At 54.0% G+C, this 19,912-nt stretch overlaps 1 protein-coding gene across 1 annotated transcript in view; it reads left to right on the forward strand.

The window, feature by feature from the left end:
• Window positions 1–12,745: 12,745 nt before the first annotated feature.
• The window catches only part of EFR3B (EFR3 homolog B), a 42,276-nt gene continuing 35,109 nt past the window's right edge, over window positions 12,746–19,912 (forward strand). The window contains exons 1-3 of the mRNA XM_009907724.2: window positions 12,746–13,075; window positions 16,869–16,945; window positions 18,198–18,325. Coding sequence (XP_009906026.1) covers window positions 12,982–13,075; window positions 16,869–16,945; window positions 18,198–18,325 — 299 coding nt within the window. The 5' untranslated portion in view covers window positions 12,746–12,981. The remainder of the gene's footprint in view (window positions 13,076–16,868; window positions 16,946–18,197; window positions 18,326–19,912) is intronic.

A 19,912-nucleotide genomic window follows, 5' to 3' on the forward strand; every position in this document is an offset into this window, starting at 1 on the left:
AGAGAGGTGGTGCATGCCCCATCCCTGGAACCATTCCAGGTCAGGTTGGACTGGGCTTTGAGCAGTGTGCTCTTGTTGAAGATGCCCCTGCTGACTGCAGGGGGTTGGACTAGATGACCTTTATGGGTCCCTTCCAGTGCAAACCGTTCTGTGGCGGGTCTGTGATTGTGTGCTTTTGGGTCCCCATCTGACCCACGGAGGAAGGATGCTCGGGAGCTCACTGGCTGTCACGGGGTGGGGACCGAGCAGATACCAGCTCACTGGCAGACCCCAAGCACTCAGGGTAGACCTCCTACGTCCTCTCCGTGGTTTTGCCCCAGCCAGGCTTGTGCTGCCGGGTGTGGGGCAAAGCCCGGGCAGGGTGCCCCGGGGGGAAACGGAATGCTCGGCTTGGGAAGGGGGAAAGCGGGGTGCGCATCGTGAGGGATGCCGAGGTGCGGCAGGGGTCCGGTGCCGATGGGTCCCCACCGTGCCTTGCGGTGTCGAGCCGAGCCGTGCCACCGGCGGGCGCTGCGGCCGTGCCGGCGGGAGGAGCCGCCGCTGCGGTGCCGCCCCCAGTGCCGCCCCCGGCCGGCGCCGCTCTGTGGGGCAGAGCCGGGCCGGGCACCGCCGCCTGCAGCCGCACCGAGCCGGGCCGGGCCGACGGCAACGGCCATGTACGGTGAGTGCCTGCGGGGGAAGGGGCTGACGGGACTGGGCCCGTAACGTGTCCGGTAACGGGTCCGGTAACGGGTCGGGTTGGGGCCGTGCGTGTCCCCCCTCTTCCTGGGGACTTGGGTTTGTCCCCGCCCCGGGGCAGGGCTGGGCATCCCTCGGGGCCCAGTTTGGGGTTCATCCCTTCCAGGACCGAGATCGTTCTTTAGAGGTCTGTACATCCCCCCCATTTACTGTGGGGTGACCTCTCTTTGAGGTGCGGAACCTCGGTCCTTCGTAGAGCTGTGCATCCCCCATTTGCCGAGGTGTGACCCCTTTTTGAGGTGGGGAGATCTTTATCCTATATAGAGCTGTACCCCCCATTTCCTGTGGGGTATCCCCTCTTTGGGGTGGGGGAGGACCTAGGTCCCATGTAAAGCTGTGCACCCCCGATTCACTAGGGGTTGACCCCTCTTTAGGGTTGTGGGAACCTTCATCTTTCACAGAGCAGTACACCCCCTAAATTACTTGGGAGCCCCAATAAGAGGATACTGGGTTTGAGTGGGACCTTGGTCCTACATAGAGCTGTGCATCTCCGTAGTTACTGGGGGTGACCCCTGTTTCAGTTTGAGGAGGGTATTGATTGTTTGCAAAGCTATGCATCCCCCCAAGCTTCTGGAGGGTGTCCCCTCTTTGGGGCTTGGCCATGCACCATAGTCCCATGAAGTGCTGTAAGTATCACTGGGGCACTGCCCGCTTCCTGGGGGACAGAGATCTGTTAGGTGACCCCCAGCCTGGCTTCCTGGGGTTGCCTGTTCGTCAGGGCTGGCAGGACTTTTCTCCTTTATGGGACCAAGGACCCCCATATTGTTGAGGGATCACCCACTGAGGTGGGGAAGACTTGGGTGCTATATAGGGCTTACCTGGTTCTTTGGCAGGGGGGAGTCCTGTGTACGACCACCCCCTTGTGATACCGTGTCCTTGGCATAGGGCAGACTTCAATTCCTTGTAAGCCCCCACACCTTGAGGTCTGCAGTCCCCTCTCAACCCCCATGTTGTCACTGTTGTCACCCCTCTGTGTGTGTGTGGCGTGTGGGGTCCTGTGTCCCCACCCGGGAGGCGCGGGGGGGGTGCTGCGTGTGTAATGGGGAGCAGCTGGCAGAGCAGCTGGCAGTACCCACCCCTGCCCCCCCGTCCAGGGCAGCCGGCCACGCTAAGCCGCTGGGAGCTGTTGGGAAGGGCTGGGGGTGGCTGGGTGGCTCTTAAATCCTTGTTGCCCGCTGCCTGAGCATCCTTCCCCGGGCTGTCGGCGCAGGGTGAGTGCCACAGAAGAGGGACCCTGTGACTACTGCCCGCCCTTGGTGGCTTGCAGCCCACCTGAAGGGCTGTGTGGTCACTTGGGTGCTGCTGGACAAGCACCCTCTCTGCAAGGTGCTGGGGTGCCAGGGGTGAGTGCATGGCGGGGTACATCAGGAGGGGGAGGTGGGTGGGCAGGGTGCTGGCCCTCCACGGGTGATGGGGTGCCTGTTTTGGGGCTCAATGAGGTGCATACAGGGTGGTCACAGGTGCATTGGGGTGCAGCATCTGCCTCCTGCTGGTAAAGGAGCAGAGCTGGTGGGCTTGGGGAGCAGGGTTCTACCTGCCGGGGCCAAGGGGAGGGAAACTGAGGCAGGACACCCGAGTTCCTTTCCTCTCCTCATTGTCATGGTGCTGACTCCTCCGTGGCCTCCATTGAGTCATCCAGGTCTTCCAGCTGGTATTTTTCCACCCGCAAAAATGAGGGGGATGCTTCCTTTCCTGCCTTGGCTGTGGCAGCCTGTGGTGACAGTGATGGCTGCTGCATGCCCCCAGGGCAAGACCCTTCTTTGTCCCCTCTATGCCCTCTCACCCACTCCCACCACAGGAGCTGTCTGTCTGGTGTAGGATGGCATCAGTGCTCTTGTTGCAGGACAAGCTGACCCCAGTGCCCAAATGCTCCCACTTGTGCCCTGCCCCGAGCTCCTTGCCTTGCTGAGGGCTTTTGCATGGCGCTTGGGTTGGTTTTCCTTGCGTTCTTCTTTCAGCGCTTCATGCTGCTGGAATTTGCAGGGAGCTGTTGGCATCAGCCGAGCGGTTTGCAGCGGTCTTGAGTGCACAGTAATCCCTGGGGCTGGGGGACTGCAGGAGACCCCAGCCCCTCTGCAGCCCTGGGGGAGAGCTGAGCTGCAGGTCCCCGAGAGCCCCGCCAGTTCCTCCCAGTGTCGCTTTAATGATCTGTCCTGAGGGATGTGACATGCTCTGATTGTGCCCTGGGATTCTGGCTCGATGGCCAGCCTGGGATGGCAATGCCACGTCAGGCCATAGCTCTTCACATCTCTGTCAGCATCCTGGAGAAGCTCCTGCTCCAAAATTTCTGGTCTTTCCTTAGGGTAGGGAAGGGCAGAGCATCCCTGGAGACCTGAATGTGACTTTGAGGACAGAGACCAGACTGGTCCTTTCCCTGGTAGCGCTCACGGCCAGGCACTGCTGCAGCTCGTGGTCCTGGAAGGCATCCAGGAGCTGGAAAGCTCTGTGGGATACTTTGGATGAAAGGTGCATTAGGAATGCACAGGATTATTTGTATCTTTTTAATCTCTCTTTTAACTCTCTCTTGGCCCCGGGGAAGGATTAAAGGAGTGACTAGGGATGGGGTTTTTTTTCTCTCCATGGACAGGACAAAGCAGTGCAGGATGCTTGCTCCATGGCAGGGAGGACCTGCTGCCTCCCTGAGAGGTGGTCAGAGAGGCAGCACGGGGAGCAGGGGCCACCCTTTGCGTTCCCTCTAAGCCCGCAGCGCTGGGATGGTATTTGTGCGTGTGAGGCAGGAGTGACGTGCTTGGAGTGGCCTTACCTGGCACCTGTGCCTTGTGGTGTGGGGCTCTGCTGGTGGTCATGAGCATGGAGAAGGCCTGTTTTGAATGCTACAAGTGCTCTGTATCTGCTGCTAGGTGCAAGCCTGGAATCTTTGCCAAATCCCCCAAAGTCAGGAGTCTTTGTGCTCTCTGCCTGTCACAAGAGTAGCCACAATTGGACAGAATAGAATAGAATTAGCCAGGTTGGCAAAGACCTTTGAGATCATTGAGTCCAACCTATCACCCACCATCTGATCAACTAAACCATGGCACCAAGCACCCCAACCAGTCTCCTCCTAAACACCTCCAGTGATGGTGACTCCACCACCCCCCTGGGCAGCACATTCCAATGGCCAATCTCTCTTTCTGGGAAGAACTAAAGAGTTCTGTGATTCTGTGGGGTGTTGGTGGTGAATACCTGGCTGCTCAAAATGAGGGTGACAGAAGGATGAAAGGGGATTTCTCAACCAGAAAATAGTATTGAGAGAATATCATGACTTAGGATTTTTCTTCTTTGCCCCAAGTTTCTCATTCCCTCACCTTCCACCATCCCCAGCTTTGTATCCTTTGGGAATGGACAGAAAGGAGTTTCATTCAAGCTAGTGTGTGTGCAGTTGTGATATGGATAAAATATTTGACAAGCATTGACACTGCTTGCCTGGATGCTTGTATTAAGAGCACAGCTGCTTGAAGCCCCTGGGCAGTATAGAGGATGTCCCTGCTCACTGCAGGGGGGTTGGACTAGATGACCTTTGGAAGTCCCTTCCAACCTGAACCATTCTATGATTCTGTGGAGCAGGGCTACTGGTGATCTGCCTCTGTTTTCAGGCTGGGTTCAGCTTCCTTTTGCAGTCACCAGTGAAAATCATGGAAGTGTTTTGGTTGGAAAAGACCCTTAAGATCTTTGAGTTGATTGGTTAACCCAGCAGTGCAGTTCACCACTAAACCATGTCCATCAGCACCACATCTACATGGCTTTTTAATCCCTCCAGGCATGATGACTCCACCGCTGCTCTGGGCAGCTTGTCCAGGCCTTAACAACCCTTTTGGGGAAGCAATTGTTCCTCATGTCCAGGCTAAACGTTGCCTGGTGCAACTCGAGGCTGTTTCCTCTTCCCCTGTCACTTGCTCCTGGGGAGAAGAGACCATGTTGCTCCAACCTCCTTCAGGAAGTTGCAGAAAGCCAGAAGGTGTCCCCTGAGCCTTCTTTTCTCCAGGCTGAACAAGCCCATTTCTCTCAACGGGTCTGGGCAACTGGAGCGGGGCAAACTACAGTTTTATGAGCTGAGCTTTCAGGTTGATGTCATTGTCACCAGCGAGGACTCGCTGTTCTGAGCTGGGCTTGAGGATTAGCTGCTCCCCAGGAGATTTCACCATCAGTCTTCAGCTGGTAGAGAGCACCGGGGGCTGTGCGATGGCCTCGGCTGCAAGGAGGAGCCCAGTGCTTTGTGTACCCAGCTGCCAGCAACCTTCTGCCTCGCTGCAGGAGGCTGGGCTTTAACTCGCAAATACGCGCAAAAAGCAGTGAAAAACGCGCCAGGAACACGGCTGTGGGGTGAGCAGAGGGTTAGAGTGGGAAGCAAGGGAGCTGTGGAGACAGGATGGGCTCCCCATTTCCATGGAGGCTTCCCAGTGCGAGTCCCACCCATACTTTTAGGGAAGCAGTGAGTATCGGAGCTTCAGGAGCCGTATCCCCACCGCTGGGCTCACCGCAGTTTGTTTCCTCCACGCTCCCTCCCTTTGCTCTCTGGTCACCCAGCACAGAGCTGTCTCCTCCCATGCCAACGGTGCTGGAAATAGGAAGGTTCTCTTCTTTCTTTTTTTTAATGTCGTTTGTTTCAGCAGCAGCTGGAGCAGGGGAAATGAGGTTTTTTCGGCTACCCGGAGAAGAGGCGGTGTCGGTGGTGGGTGCCAGCAAGGTCCCTGCGAGCCGTCTGGGGCTGCCAGCGTGCCACTGAGTCACAGCCAGCAGCCGCACACGAGCTGATGGGTTTTGTGCTAAATAAATAGCACTCGGTGGGACTGGATGGCTCAGCAGGGGAATGGGAAATGCAATGAAGCTCTTCCCCCCCCTCCCCCTTTTTTTTTTCCCCCCTTCTTTTTGTTTTTCTCTCTTCTGTGCTTTTAAACTAAACGATCTGCAAATTAATTCAGTGCTCGTAGAGGGAAAGAGGCTATTTGTGTGGTGCCGGCAGTACTGGGGGCTTCCCTGAGCCACCCAGCCATGGCTCTTCTGCAGGTTTGTGTTAAATCATCCAATTGCAGACTGGTGTGGGTGGGAGGGGACCTTTAAAGGTCGTGTAGTTCAACCCCCCCTGCAGTGAGCAGGGTCATCTTCAACTAGAACAGGTTGCTCAGAGCACTGCCTGACCTAACCTGGAATGCATCCCTCTCCAGCTTTAAGTTGTGAAAGGCTGCAAGGTCTCTGCAGTCTTCTCTTCTCCAGGCTGAACAGCCCCACCTCTTTCCACCTGTCCTCACAGCACAGGGGTTCTAGTCCTCAGATCATTCTTGTGGCCTCCTCTATCATTTCCAGGAGGTCCATGTCTGTCCTGTGCTGAGGACCCCAGAGCTGGGCCCAGCACCACAGGTGTGGTCTCACCAGAGTGGAGCAGAGGGGTAGAATCCCTTTAGTTGACCTGCTGGCTGTGTTGCTTTGGATGCCCTCGATGGCTGTGGGCAAGACCAGGGCTTTTTTCCTGGTGCATTTCCAGACAGGATTGTCATGTCTGGGCAGGATTTGATCTGTGCAGTGAATCACAGAATGACAGGGTTTGGAAGGGACCTCTGCAGATTGTCTAGACCAACCACCCTGCTGGAGCAGGTTCACCTAGAGCAGGAGATACCTCCACAATTTGGTATGTTGGATGTAGTGGAAATTGCTGAGGATGGGAACTCCTCTGCCTGGAGCAAATGCTAGATGAGAGCTGTGCCAGACCAGCATCTGGCATTGGTCACTTCTAACCTCATCAAGCAAGACCACTTAAAGGCTCTGCTAATCACTTGCACAATCAGTAATTTCAGAAGAAAATTCACTTCCAGAGATGTTGAACCTCTTGCAGCACTGGAGCCCTGTTGCAGGTCTCTGTGCCTTGGGGACTGGTGTTGCTCCCCCTTCTCAGGAGCTGCAAACAACCTATAAAGGCTGGAGAGAAATGGTGGCTGATCCCATCATGGTTCTGACTCTGTACATGAGGGTGTCCAGTCAGATTTTCAGCAAAGGCTGAATCCATCTGTGACCTTTATTGTAGCATGTCGTGGGGAAATAGGAAACCACAGAGCTGTGTGTGGTCAGCACCTCACAAAGGTTCTCATTGTGTTTTCTGTTGAATGTGCAGGACAGGGAGGTGGGGGTGGGGGAAGAAGGGGCTGTTGCATGTTGGGTTTTTTTCCTCTAAACCCCATTCAAACTCATAAGCCTTCCTGTGTCCTTGGTCATTCTGCTGCACTGCACAGGGCTAGGTCCTGGGGTTATAAAATGAACCTGGCTCTTAATTAAGCAGGTTTTGGAGGCTGGGTGAACTCTCCTCAGTTGGAACATCCCCAGTTAAGTGATCTGGACCACACACACCACGTCCACACAGCACCCAGTGAATGGCTCAAGCAGCCATGTTGAGGCCAGAGTGCAAGTTGAGTAGAGCACAAGTCATCAGTAAATTTGCAGATGACACCAAGCTGGGGGCAGGAGTTGATCTGCTGGAGGGTGGAGAGGCTCTGCAGAGGGACCTCGACAGGCTGGACAGATGGGCAGAGTCCAAGGGCATGAGATTGAACACATCCAAGTGCCAGGTTCTGCACATTGGCCACAACAACCCCATGCAGAGCTACAGGCTGGGGTCAGAGTGGCTGGAGAGCGGCCAGGCAGAGAGGCACCTGGGGGTGCTGGTTGATTGTAGGCTGAACATGAGCCTGCAGTGTGCCCAGGCAGCCAAGAGGGCCAATGGCATCCTGGCCTGCATCAGGAACAGTGTGGCCAGCAGGAGCAGGAAATTCATCCTGCCCCTGGACTCAGCACTGGTTAGGCCACACCTTGAGTCCTGTGTCCAGTTCTGGGCCCCTCAGTTTAGGAAGGATGTTCAATTGCTGGAAGGTGTCCAGAGAAGGGCAACAAAGCTGGGGAGGGGTTTGAAACCAAGCCCTATGAGGAGAGACTAAGGGAGCTGGGGTTGCTTAGCCTGCAGAAGAGGAGACTCAGGGGAGACCTTCTTGCTGTCTACAACTACCTGAAGGGAGGTTGTAGCCAGGTGGGGGTTGGTCTCTTCTCCCAGGCAACCAGCACCAGAACAAGAGGACACAGTCTCAAGCTGTGCCAGGGGAGGTTTAGGCTGGAGGTTAGGAAGAAATTCTACAGAGAGAGAGTGAGTGCCCATTGGAATGTGCTGCCCAGGGAGGTGGTGGAGTCACCATCATTGGAGGTGTTTAGCAGGAGACTTGATAGGGTGCTTGGTTGCATGGTTTAGTTGATTAGATGGTGTTGGATGATAGGTTGGACTTGATGATCTTGAAGGTCTCTTCCAATCTGGTTTATTCTATTCTATTCTATTCTATTCTATTCTATGATGCAGCTGAGGGAACTGGGGTTCTTCAGCCTGGAGAAAAGGAGCATTGAGGGAGACCTTCTGGCTCTCTACAGCTCACTGAAAGGATGTCAGAGTGAGGTGGGGGTTGGTCTCTTCTCCCAAGGAGCAAGCTAATAGGACACTGCCTCAGCTTGCACCAGGGGAAGTTTAGTTTGGAACTGAGGAACAATTTCTTCGTGGAAAGGGTTGTCAAGGCCTGGAACAGGCTGCCCAGGGCAGTGGTGAAGTCTCCATCCCTGGAGGGATTGAAAAGACCTGGAGATATGGTGCTGAGGGACGTGGTTTCATGGTGGGCTTAGCGGTGCTGCATTAATGGCTGGACTCGGTGATCTTAAGGCCTCTTCCAACCAAAATGTTTCTATGATTCTGTAATTTCCCACTATTTCAGCTCCTTCTTTGCTCCCTAAGCTCTTTCCTTCTTCCTTATGCTGTCTAATGAAACCAGGCACCCATTAAGACGCTTAACTCCCCTTCTTCTCCCCTTGAAGCAGCGCTGCCACCGTGCCAGGTACGCAGCACAAACCTCCCAACACACAGCTCTGTCCTTAATGGGTGGTTTTCTCCTGCATGCAGAAGGGCTGGTGTGGTTTTAATGCCCAAGTCTGATCACTGCTGTGAAATATTAATTAATCTGGCCACTACTGAAGCTTTGTGTGTGTGCTGTGGTGTCAGAGTGCTAGACTTGGCCAAGCGGTGAAGTGTAAATCATGGAGGGCTGAATCCATCACCGGTGTAAGCTGGCTGCAGGGTTGATTTATGTCCCACTGCTCCCCATGCAGCTGGTGGGGCTAGGTTTGGTGCCTGCATCCCTCAATCTGCTGGCATTTGGAACAGGGGAGATTGGAGGGAGAGTGTTTGGGCACATCCAGGTGGGATTCAGATATGGTACCAGCGTGGATCTAGCCTCAAGCATCTGGGAGGTCTCAGCACAGGTGTGGAGCCACTTCACCCTGAGTATCTGCCTTTGCTATCTGCCCCAGTATCTGCCCCAGTATCTTCTGTGTCTTCCCTGGGGTGCCCTGGCTGCGTTGGTGGAAGCGAGACGAGCAGCACGTGGAGAAGTGCCAGGGGGAAGCTGCGAATTTAATTGCTGAGCTAAAAGGCTTTGTGCCGATGGCTCCAAGAGAGCATTTCCCTCTTCCCTCTCCGGCATGCTCCTGTCCATCCCACTCAGCCACATGAGAAATGCCTCCTGGCAGCAGCAGCAGCCTTGGCTCGCCAGTCCCCAGCATCTCTGCTCTCCTTTTGCTGTCAGCACCTCACTATTTCGCTGTCCCTTAGTGCCTGTGTCAAGAGACACGGCTCCCCGTGAGCAGTGCTGGCTTGTGCTGTCCTTGGAAGTTTGGGTCTTCTGCAGCATCTCTGCTCACAGATGAGCTGTCAGGTTTTAGAACAACTCCTTTGCAGATGCTGACTCTTACTGAGGGACGCTTGGATAAGCAGTGATTAAGGAGCAGCTGTGGCTGTGCAGCCCAAACTGTTCAAAAAGGTCAGGAATTATTAATTAACATCAGGACATTGCTCCGAGTTAGCTGCCAGGACAAGCTGGATTTGGCCACCTCCCCAGTTCTCCCTCCCCCACTGAAGGTGATAGAGGACTAATGGAGTCATAAATGGTTGGGAAAAGACTTTAAGATCATTGAGTCCAACCATTATCTAACTCTGCCAACCCTGGTGCTAAACCATGTCCCTCAGCACTGCAAATATGTGTCTTTTAAACATCTCCAGAGATGGTGATTCAACCACCGCCCTGGGTAGCCTGTTGCAGTGTTTGATAACCCTTTTAGTGAAGAAGTTTCTTCTAATATCCAACCTAGACCTTCCCTGATGATCCTTTCATCCTATCACTTGTTATTAGGGAGAACCTACTTTCAGGAAGTAGTTGAGAACAAGAAGGTCTCCCCTGAGCCTCCTTTTCTCCAGAAGAAGCCATCCCAGTTCACTCAGCTGCTCCTCAGAAGATTTGTTCTCCAGAGCATTCACCAGCTTTGTTGCCCTTCTCTGGACATACTCCAGCCCCTCAATGTCCTTCTTGTAGTGAGGGCCCCAAAACCAAACCCAGTGTTTGAGGTGCAGCCTCACCAGTGCTGAGTACAGGAGGACAATCACTTCCCTAGTCCTGCTGGTCACACTATTCCTAATCCAAGCCAGGATGCCTTTGGCCTTCTTGGCCACCTGGGCACCCTCTGGCTCATCTTCAGCTGGCTGTCAACCAACACCCCCAGGTCTTTCTCTGCTGAACATCTTTCCAGCCACAATGCAACAAGCCAGGGCCCCCTGTCTTTTCATAGCTGCTCTTTTCCACCAGCTCTTCTTTGCACTGAGCTGCACAATCCAGCTCTTCTCCCAGTTTGGAGGCTGCTGTTGCATCCCCCTGCCAGGGCACGTTGCTGTCCTCACCCCGTTCCCAGCTCAGCACACTCAAGGAGGGCATTGGGCCGCAGTTTTAATTGGTGCCCAGTGTGTTTGGCTCTCTTAAACACGATTAGAGAGAGATTTACTGGCTTGCTTTACAGCTCTGCCTGCCCCAGGGTCATGCTGATTTACATCGACATCTGCCTTGCCCCTGGAGGGGTGCAAATGGGAGCTGGCTGGTGCAGAAGCTGGAGTTTTAGGTGTAGATTTTCCTGTGTGTTAAATCAGTGGCAGAAGCTCAGGAGCACCTGAGCAAGCCTTTCCCTCAGGAGAACTCGCCACCATGCTTATGGCTGCAGGCTTTCCCCTGGGAATGGCTTTTGGGGAGGAGGGGCTCTGTGAGCTGTGCTCTACAGCTCTTTCAGTGCCGGAGTCTGTCCTTTCTCTCTGCCAACATCACTTGTTTCTGGCCTTCCCTAATAGTTTTACCCCTTTCCCATGGGCTGGGGTTCCTGACTTCATCCCTCTACCCATCCCTGGGGTGGATGGAAAATAGGACTAATGTGTCTTGGGGCCAAGCTGGGTATTGCTCAGTGACATTTCTAATGTGGAAGGGAGCAGGGAGGTTTCATCCTTTTCCCCAGGCAGGCTTGCCCAGCGGGTGCCAAAGGGCTGAGGGCGCCTGGTATGAAGGAGACTCACATTGGCTGTATAAAAGAGATTGTGCTAAGCAGATTAAGGAAAGGTCTCTGGATCATTGTGGGGCTTGGGGAAAGAGCTACCACTGCCTCTGCCTTTGGGCTGGGGGTTTTGTTTGGGGTTAACAGAGTGACCTTCGTGGAATATTAAGTTTAATGAGGGGTTTTGCATGATTTAATTAAGATTTACTTGCAATCCATTGGAGTGCCCTTATTAAATACATTCCACACCTTAAATTGTATGGCCATAAGGGTTTTCCAGCCATCCTGATTGCCAGGATGCCCTTAAAATGGGGAGAGGGGATGAACAAGGAAAGGCTCAAGGTCAGAGCTCTGGTGGGAGAGTGTGGTGTTGTTCCAGGAGGTGAGCTGAGCCTGGGTCCTGTCCTGCAGCTCAAAAACTCCAGTTACAGCTGGTGCCAGTGACCCCAGCTCCTGGAAACTCATGCAATGAGTTTATCCCAGAGCCCCAGGGCTCATGGCTGTATCAGAGCAGCTAAGTGGGGGTGATGCTACCCAGCTGCAGTCGATGAGACTGAAAGGTTGTAATTATCCCCAATTAGATCGACTTTCTCAGAGCAGAGCTATCAAAGCAAAGCCTTTTGGCTTGCTTTGCCCCCACCCTAGGGACAGTGCAGATGTGGCCTGCCACAGCCTGAAGAGCTCAGTAAATGCTGCCAGGGTGTCCCAGGCAGGTGTGGAAGTAGGGGATACGTGAATCATAGCTAGAATCAGAATGGTTTAGGTTAGAAAAGACCTTTGAGATCGTTGAGACCAGCTGTCAGGTCCTGCACTGCCAGGTCACCACTAAACCCTGTCCTGGGGGACAAACCAAACCCTGCCCCGAGATGAGGCTGCACCCATCCCACGAGATGGGTCCCCATGCTGGGCTTCAGACAAGTTAACCTTCCAACCATGTCCCATCCAGGGTGTCCTGTCCCTCAAATCATAGTCATAGAATTGCTTTGGTTGAGAGAGACCTATAAGATCATAGAGTCCAACTGTTAACCATCATTGCCAGGTCACCACTAAACCGTGTCCCTCGGCACTGTAACTCCATGTCTTTTAGCTCCTCCAGGGATAGGGACTCCACCACTCCCCTGGGCAGCCTGTTTCAGGGCTTGACAACCCTTTCAGGGAAGAAATTATTCCTTATAACCACCCTAAGCCTCCCCTGGTACAACCTGAGGCCTTTTTCCTCTTGTCCTGCTGCTTGTTGTAGGAGTACAGACCAACCCCTGGGTCGCTATGGGAGCTGATGCGGCTCCTTGGCTTCCCACCATATTCCCTCCATAGGGAGGGGACTCAAGTGACATTTCTCCATGCCTCCATTTACCTCATCATTAAGAAAATCCACGTCCCGGCAGGCTGCCAGCAGGAGAAGAGCATGACGCACTGTGCAGGTCCATGCTGGTGTGTCTGTCGCATCCCTGGATGCTGTTTTGGGGTCAGCTCTGACCTGCGGAGCCTCCCCCCTCGTTAGCCCTGCCCTCAGACGAGCCATAATGCTTCGTCTGTGTACGGAATGCGAGAGCTTTGAGCTCAAAGGACCCTGAAAAAACCACCCTTGGCCCCACCCTGCAGGGCTCTCCGAAATGCCCAGCTCCCCCCGGCCACCCCCGCGTCCCCGTTCAGTGCAAAGCCAGCGCCGTTCCCAGCTGCCATCGGAGCCGCCTGGGTGACTCAGCAGCCGCGCTGAAAGCTCCCTTATTTATTTAAACGGCTGCTCCCGCTCGGCTGAGCATCTCCTGCAGCGATGCTGCCGCTGGGCCGGCCCCGGCTGCTGCTTGGCCAGGAGGAGAGAGACACCCGGCGCCCCGAGCCCCCCGGTTTGCCCCGGACACGATGGCTTTGACTACCTGGGCTCTTGGCCCCACACTGCGGATCTGTGCCGCCGGCCCTCCTTGCTCCTTGGAGATGCTGCACGTGGCTGGAGCAGGTACCTTCACCCCGACCGGCGTTTCCTTGGGGTGCCGGGTTGGATCTCATGGGATGGGGGAGCTGCTGTGGCTACGGGCGACCTTCAGCCTTGTGCCGGTCTGGGATGGAGGGTTCTCGTGTGGCTGCAGGGTTTTGTTCTTGTGGGGTGGATGCTGCTAGTCAGTGCCTTGCTCTCAGGATTGGGGCTTGTGGCCCAAGGTTCCTAGGGTCAGTGTGGTGAATGCTAAAGGCAAACGAGTGACTGGGAGAAGAAATAGCTGTCTGAGACCCTTGTTGGGTAATCTGGCTTCCTGGGCTTTTTTTCCTAGCCCTAGCATCAGGGTTTGGTGCTGGGAGGATCTGGGGAGTCCCATATAGACCAAACCTAGGGCTTATTTCAACCCTGGCATCAGGACCACGCTTGGGTTTGTTGCTCCCTGGAGAGCTCTTGGACCAGGGGAAGTAAAACAAGGTAAAATATTCCTCTCTCCTCAAGCTCTGTGTCATTTTTACTCTGCTTAGAAAGGGTTTATGGTCTCCCTCACTGTGCCTGTGTATGTCCATGGTGGGCACCACCAAGAGAAGGAATGGGTTTGGGGAAGGGAAAACGGGGTTTGGGGCAGGAAAGTTTCTCTTGGTTTCATGCAAGCAGAGCAAGAGAGACCCTTTCAGTGCCCTGCTACAGGGAGCTCAGCCCTCTCACTAGACATCAGAGCGTCTCACTTGGAGGCACTGCTCTTAGGAAGTCCTGTCCTGCTGATCTGGGGTGGGATCCTTCCTACTGGTAGCCTGATGTGGTAGACTGAGTAGTCTGAGCAGCATTCCAGCCTTCCCCGTGTGGACCTGTGGGAATGGTGAGACGCTCCCTGCCTGGGAACTTCTTTGGGTCTGCATCTGGCTCCTGCTGCTGCATTCTTTAGGTGAGGCCTTTAGAACTTCATAGCTCTGAAAGGAGAGGTCGAGTTAGGTGAGGGGGAAGGCATTGCATTTAATTACACTGTTATTATTGATGAGATCCTTGCTGTGTCTGCTCTTCATCTTCATTCATCAGAATGAGGGTGGTGGACTGGCAACACTGCTGGGCTCTTCGCTCTTTCCCAGGGCTAGGAATGTGCATTAGCGCTGAAAATACTCTGAGGTCTCATTTGTGGAGGTGAGATAATTACTGAGGAAGCTGCAGGAGGTGGAGGGGACCTGGCTTCTTGGCTAATGGGATGGCTTACAGGGAAAATCGTGAGGAGAGCTCCTGCCCAAACGCCGGCAGAGATGCGTGACCCAACACGCAGCCAAGGGGAATTCATTGCGAGGATCCAGGAGCTCGTCAGACACTCGTTTGGGTGAATGGCAAAGGAGGATTTATTAAGAGACCAGATTAAAGGTGCTTTGGAAAAGAGAGCAAAATCAATTGAAGGGGGCTGAAAAGGAGAGCAGCAGAGCTGAGACTTGGAAATGAAATGTTGGATACAGGGAGGGTGGCAGCAATAGGGTGGACAGCAGGACCAGGGCAGGGGTCATCCACCTTTATTCGGCACCGGTGAGGCTGCACCTGGAATCTTGGGTTCAGTTTGGGCCCTTCAGGCCAAGAAGGACATTGGAGTGCTGAAGCATCTCCAGAGAAGTGCAACAAACCTGGTGAAAGGTCTGGAGCACAAGTGTTGCGAGGAGCAGATGAGGGAACTGGTGTTGTTCAGCCTGGAGAAAAGGAGGCTTAGTGGAGACCTTCTCTCTCTACAACTCTCCCAGGTTGGGCTTGATGATCTCCGAGGTCTTTTCCAACCTTATTGATACTATGATTCTATGAACTCACTGAAAGGAAGTGGGAATGAGGTGGAGGTCAGTCTCTTCTCTTAAGGAACAAACAACAGGACAAGAGGAAATGGTCTCAAGTTATTCCAGGGGAGGTTTAGGTTGGACTTGAGGAACAGTTTCTTTCCTGAAAGGATTGTTGAGACCTGGACTGCTGCCCAGGGCAGTGGTGGAGTCCCCATCCCTGGAGGAGCTTAGGAGATGTGAAGATGTGGTACTGAGGGACATGGTTTAGTGGTGACCTTTCAGTGCTGGGATAATGGTTGGACTTGATCTTAAAGTCCTCTTCCAACCTAAGCCATTCTGTGATTCTAGGGTGTGGAGGAGTTTGCAGGGAGAGCATTAGAGGTGGAAGGAACTCTGCTACTGCAGCATTGCTGGGAGTGCTGGACCCCAAAGCAAGCAGCAGGCTACAGATGGGTGCAGGCTGCCTCCCCAGCAGGAGCAGCACAGCTTGCTGGGGAAGTGAGTGAGCACATCACAGGAAGCTTGTGGTGCCAGCACCAGGAACTGGCACAAGCTGGCATGAGCTCATGTGCTCCGACGGAGCAGTCGCTGGCTCCCTCCACCGCACCCTTTGTCCCCACAGCTTCTGCTGCTTGGCAGTGGTTGCCAAAAGGCCTCCTTGAATTACTCACACTTCCCTGGGCTCACAAAGACCAGCACGCTGGGATGTCTTCTCCATGGGGTACGGCATCCCAGTAACACCATGCTCCCAGGGAAAAATGCATTGTGCTGGAGAGGAGGGATCCTGGCATGGAAAGCCCTTGGAGCAGTGCTGGGGAGAGTAATGTGTCCAGAAATCCCCTTTTCCCCTGGAGGTGATCCTGCTCTGGCAGGGGGGTTGGACTAGATGATATTTTGAGGTCACTTCCAACCCCTAATTTTCTGTGATTCTTTCTTCACATAAACTCTGTAGATGGCCAGGAGGCAGGACAGAGTTGGTACAGCCTTTTGTAGGAGGATGTATGACAGTGGAGGGGCCTACAGATGCTGAACTCACTTGTGCTCCAGCTATTCCCATGCTTGATGCTTGAGAGCTCACCTGGACACCAGACTGCAGATGGAGGGATCCCTGCCTGCAGTGGAGGGTGTGCTGTGGCCTTGAGGAACAGGATCTGGCCCAAGGAGAAATACCCAGGTGGCAAACAATCCCTTCTGAAAGCAGAGGAGGGGATCACAGCCCTGTTCAGGATATTTGGTGGCTGGGGGCTAATTGCTTTGGGATGAGTTGGGATGAGGTTGATGCTCATCATTTGTTGGCCTGTGGAGTAGAGTAGCTGCTGTGAGGTGTTTTGACTTTTGGAGAGGCTACACAGCTTGTGTATCAGGGACAAGCTAGTGTCAGATCTAAAGCTGCTCAAAAAGAGCAGCTGGTGTGGGTGTCCTGTGAAACACCAGGTCACCTGGTGTCCCCCTTGAGGGAGAAGAACCACGGTCCTGCAGCCTTTGGACTTTCTGCTCTTTGTCATGAGCTCAGCTTTGGAATTGCAAACAGTCAACTGCACTTTCCTTTTGTAGCCTTCATAAGGTGCTGTCTCCCCTTTTTCTCTCTGGCTGTCTCCAGCAGCCTGGGCTCTCTTCATCACTGCCAGCTCCATGGGGCACAGTGTGAGTAGTGTCTCCTTGGGTGAGTGGTTGGAGGAAGGAGTTCTTGGTCTGAGGACCTGCAAAAGAGGATTTTGCAAGGTACAGAGACACAGATTTAGGGAAATATTGGACATATTGCTCCCTGGAGGCTGTTGTCTTGGGTGAGAAGAGCAGTCCAGCATCAGAGGATGTTGGTCACCAGCCAGTTCCCTGCCTCACAGTTGCAGTTTTCTTCCCTTGTTGTTTTTTTGTCTGCAAAACTCTGGCATGTTGTCAGCTTGGTGCTCTGTCCTCTTCCCAGGCTTTCCCAGTGAATCCAAGGACATATTTTCCACCAAGGACACCTCCATGCAGGGGGGTTGCCCAGAAGCTGAGGATTTCCTCCCTGCTGACTGACTCTGTCTCTTCTCTTCCAGGTGTGTGTGGCTGCTGTGGTGCCCTGCGGCCTCGTTACAAAAGACTCGTTGACAATATCTTCCCTGAGGACCCAGAGGTAAATGAAGCTCTGGCTTCCTGTGCTGAAGCTCCTGTGCTTCACACACCAAAGCTCTGCTGTTTGGGTTGTGGTGTGACCTGCCCAGAAACAGTCTCTGGGAGGCAGGTGATGCTGCGACTCCATAAGATGATGCCTAGAGGGTTGGGTTTTTCCCCTTGGAGCCTGTTTTTCATCAGAAATGGAATGATACAAGGGGTTAGGTGGGAGGGGACCTTTAAAGTTCATCCATTTCCAGGGGCAAAGGACTTGGGGTTGTTGACATCTGGCTGAGGTGGAACCAGGAGTGTGCCCAGGTGGCCAAGATGGCCACCAACAGGACACAGTCTCAAGCTGCACCAGGGGAGGTTCAGACTGGATGTTAGGAAGAAATTATTCACAGAGAGAGTGATTGCCCATTGGAATGGGCTGCCCAGGGAGGTGGTGGAGTCACCATCACTGGAGGTGTTCAGGAGGAGACTTGATAGGGTGCTTGGTGCCATGGTTTAGTTGATTAGGTGGTGTTGGATGATGGGTTGGATGCAATGATCTTGAAGGTCTCTTCCAACCTGGTTCATTCCATTCCATTCCATTCCATTCCATTCCATTCCATTCCATTCCATTCCATTCCATTCCATTCCATTCCATTCCATAAGCAATAGTGTGCCCAGAAGGACTGGGGCAGGGATCATCCTCCTTTGCTGGGCACTGGTGAGGCCACACCTTAAATCCTGGGTTCAGTTTTGGGCCCCTCGCTCCGTGAAGGACATTGAGGGGCTGGAGCCTGTCCAAAGAAGGGGAATGAAATTGTTGAAGGGTCTGGAGAACAGGTCTTGTGAGGAGTTGCTGAGGGAACTGGGGTTGTTTAGCCTGGAGAAAAGGAGACTCAGGGGAGACCTTCTGGCTCTCTCTAACTCCCTGAAAGGGGGTTGGAGAGAAGTGGGGTTGATAAGAAGAAATGGCCTTGAGATGTGCCAGAGGAGATTTAGGTTGGACACGAGGAACAGTTTCTTCCCTGAAAGGGTTGTCAAGGCCTGGAACAGGCTACCCAGGGCACTGGTGGAGTCCCCATCCCTGCAGGGCTTGGAAAGCTGTGGAGATGTGGTGCTGAGGGCCATGGTTTAGTGGCGACCATTCAGTGCTGGGTTAACGGTTGGACTCAATAATCTTAAAGGTCTTCCAACTAAAGCTGCCAAGGCTTTCTGCAGAGATGCTCCTGATGTTTGCCAGCTCTGGGTGCGAGGCCATAACAGCCTGTGCTGCTCTTTTACAGGATGGGCTGGTGAAGACCAACATGGAGAAGCTGACGTTTTATGCCCTGTCTGCCCCGGAGAAGCTGGATCGCATCGGCGCCTACCTCTCCGAGCGGCTCATCCGAGATGTGAGCCGGCACCGATATGGGTAAGGCCTGCAGGCTGCCTCAGCTGCCCCAGGGACGGCCTTAGTGATGGGCCACTCAACAGCAGAGGGAGCTCAGGCAAGGGGGAGGATCTGTCTGCTCCTAGGTGTCCTGAAGCTCTGAGCACGCTGCAGAGACAACAAAGCATCGTCTGCCTCCAAACGTGAAACACAAGAGCGTGCAAACACCTTGAAAAGTTGCAAGGGAGCAAGCAAGCTGGGAGCCATGTAGTGGATCCCTTAGTGTGCTTCAAGAGTTTGCATGTGGGTGGTGTTTGTCCCTGGGAGGAGGACTGCCATCATTCCTCCAGGCCATCATTGGAATAGGCTGGAGTGGGACAGGCTGGGGAGCTGAGTGGAGAGGAACCTCATGAAGTTCAACAAGGGCAAGTGTAGGGTCCGGCACCAGTACAGGTCAGGGGTTGACCTGCTGGAAAGCAGCTCTGCAGAGAAGGACCTGGAAGTGCTGGTGGACAACAAGTTCACCATGAGCCAGCAATGTGCTCTCATAGCCAAGAAGGCCAGAGGTCTCCAGAGGTGCATTTGGAAGAGTGTGACCAGCAGGTCGAGGGAGGTTCTTGTCCCCCTCTATTTCCCTAGAGAAGCCACATCTGGACTCCTGGGTCCAATTCTGGTCTCTCTCATTCAAGAGGGACAGGGAACTACCGGAGGGTCCAGCAGAGGCCATGAAGATGCTGAGGGGGCTGTGAGGAGGAAAAGCTGAAAGACCTGGGGCTGTTTAGCCTGGAGAAGAGCAGCCTAGGAGGGAATCTTCTCGGTGTTGTCAGTATCCAAAGGACAGGGGCAAGAGGATGGCACTTTTTTCAGTGGTGCCCAGCAACAGGACAAGGGGCAATGGGCACAAACTGGGACCCTGGAGGTTCCATCTGAACAGGAGTTGAAACCTCTTCCCTCTGAGGATGCTGGAGCTCTGACTGCCCAGAGGGGCTGTGGAGTCTCCTCCTCTGGAGAGATTCCAAACCTGCCTGGACACATTTGTGGACAGCCTGCTCTGGGTGAGCCTGATTCAGCAGGGGATTGGACTAGATGATCTCTAGAAGTCCCCTCCAACCCTCACCATGCTGGGATTAATAGGATCAGAGGTCTATGACCTCCTGACCTAGTCCACAGTGGCTCTTTCAAAGCCTCATGGAAGCCTGGCTAGGTGCAGGCAGGCAGGTAAACAAGATGTCAATGGCTGCAGCTTGCTGAGAACTACTTGGGACAGGCCTAGGGATGTTGCACCCCGTGCACATCTCTTTGGAGCTATGGGGATGTGACACAAGCATGAGTGAGAAGAAGGAGCAGTGTGCTGATGCTTTTCAGAGGACACGTGATGGGGCTGCACTGAGCTAAATGAGGATTGCTGTGTTTGCTCTGTCTGACCCACCTGCCTGGTCCTGTCTGGGTTCCAACTCTTCTTCTTTCTTCCTCACATCACTTCCAGCATGGTTTCGCTGTGTTTACTGCAAGGGAATAGCTGACTGGCCTGATTAGACAGGCTGGGGGGAGCACAGGAGGGCTCCTTCCCTTTGAAATAGCTCCTGGGTTGATTCCTGTTGTCTCCTGAACAAAGCCATGGCAGCCAAA

The sequence above is a fragment of the Dryobates pubescens genome, chromosome 3 (genome assembly GCF_014839835.1).
Source record: "Dryobates pubescens isolate bDryPub1 chromosome 3, bDryPub1.pri, whole genome shotgun sequence".
NCBI lineage: Eukaryota > Metazoa > Chordata > Aves > Piciformes > Picidae > Dryobates > Dryobates pubescens.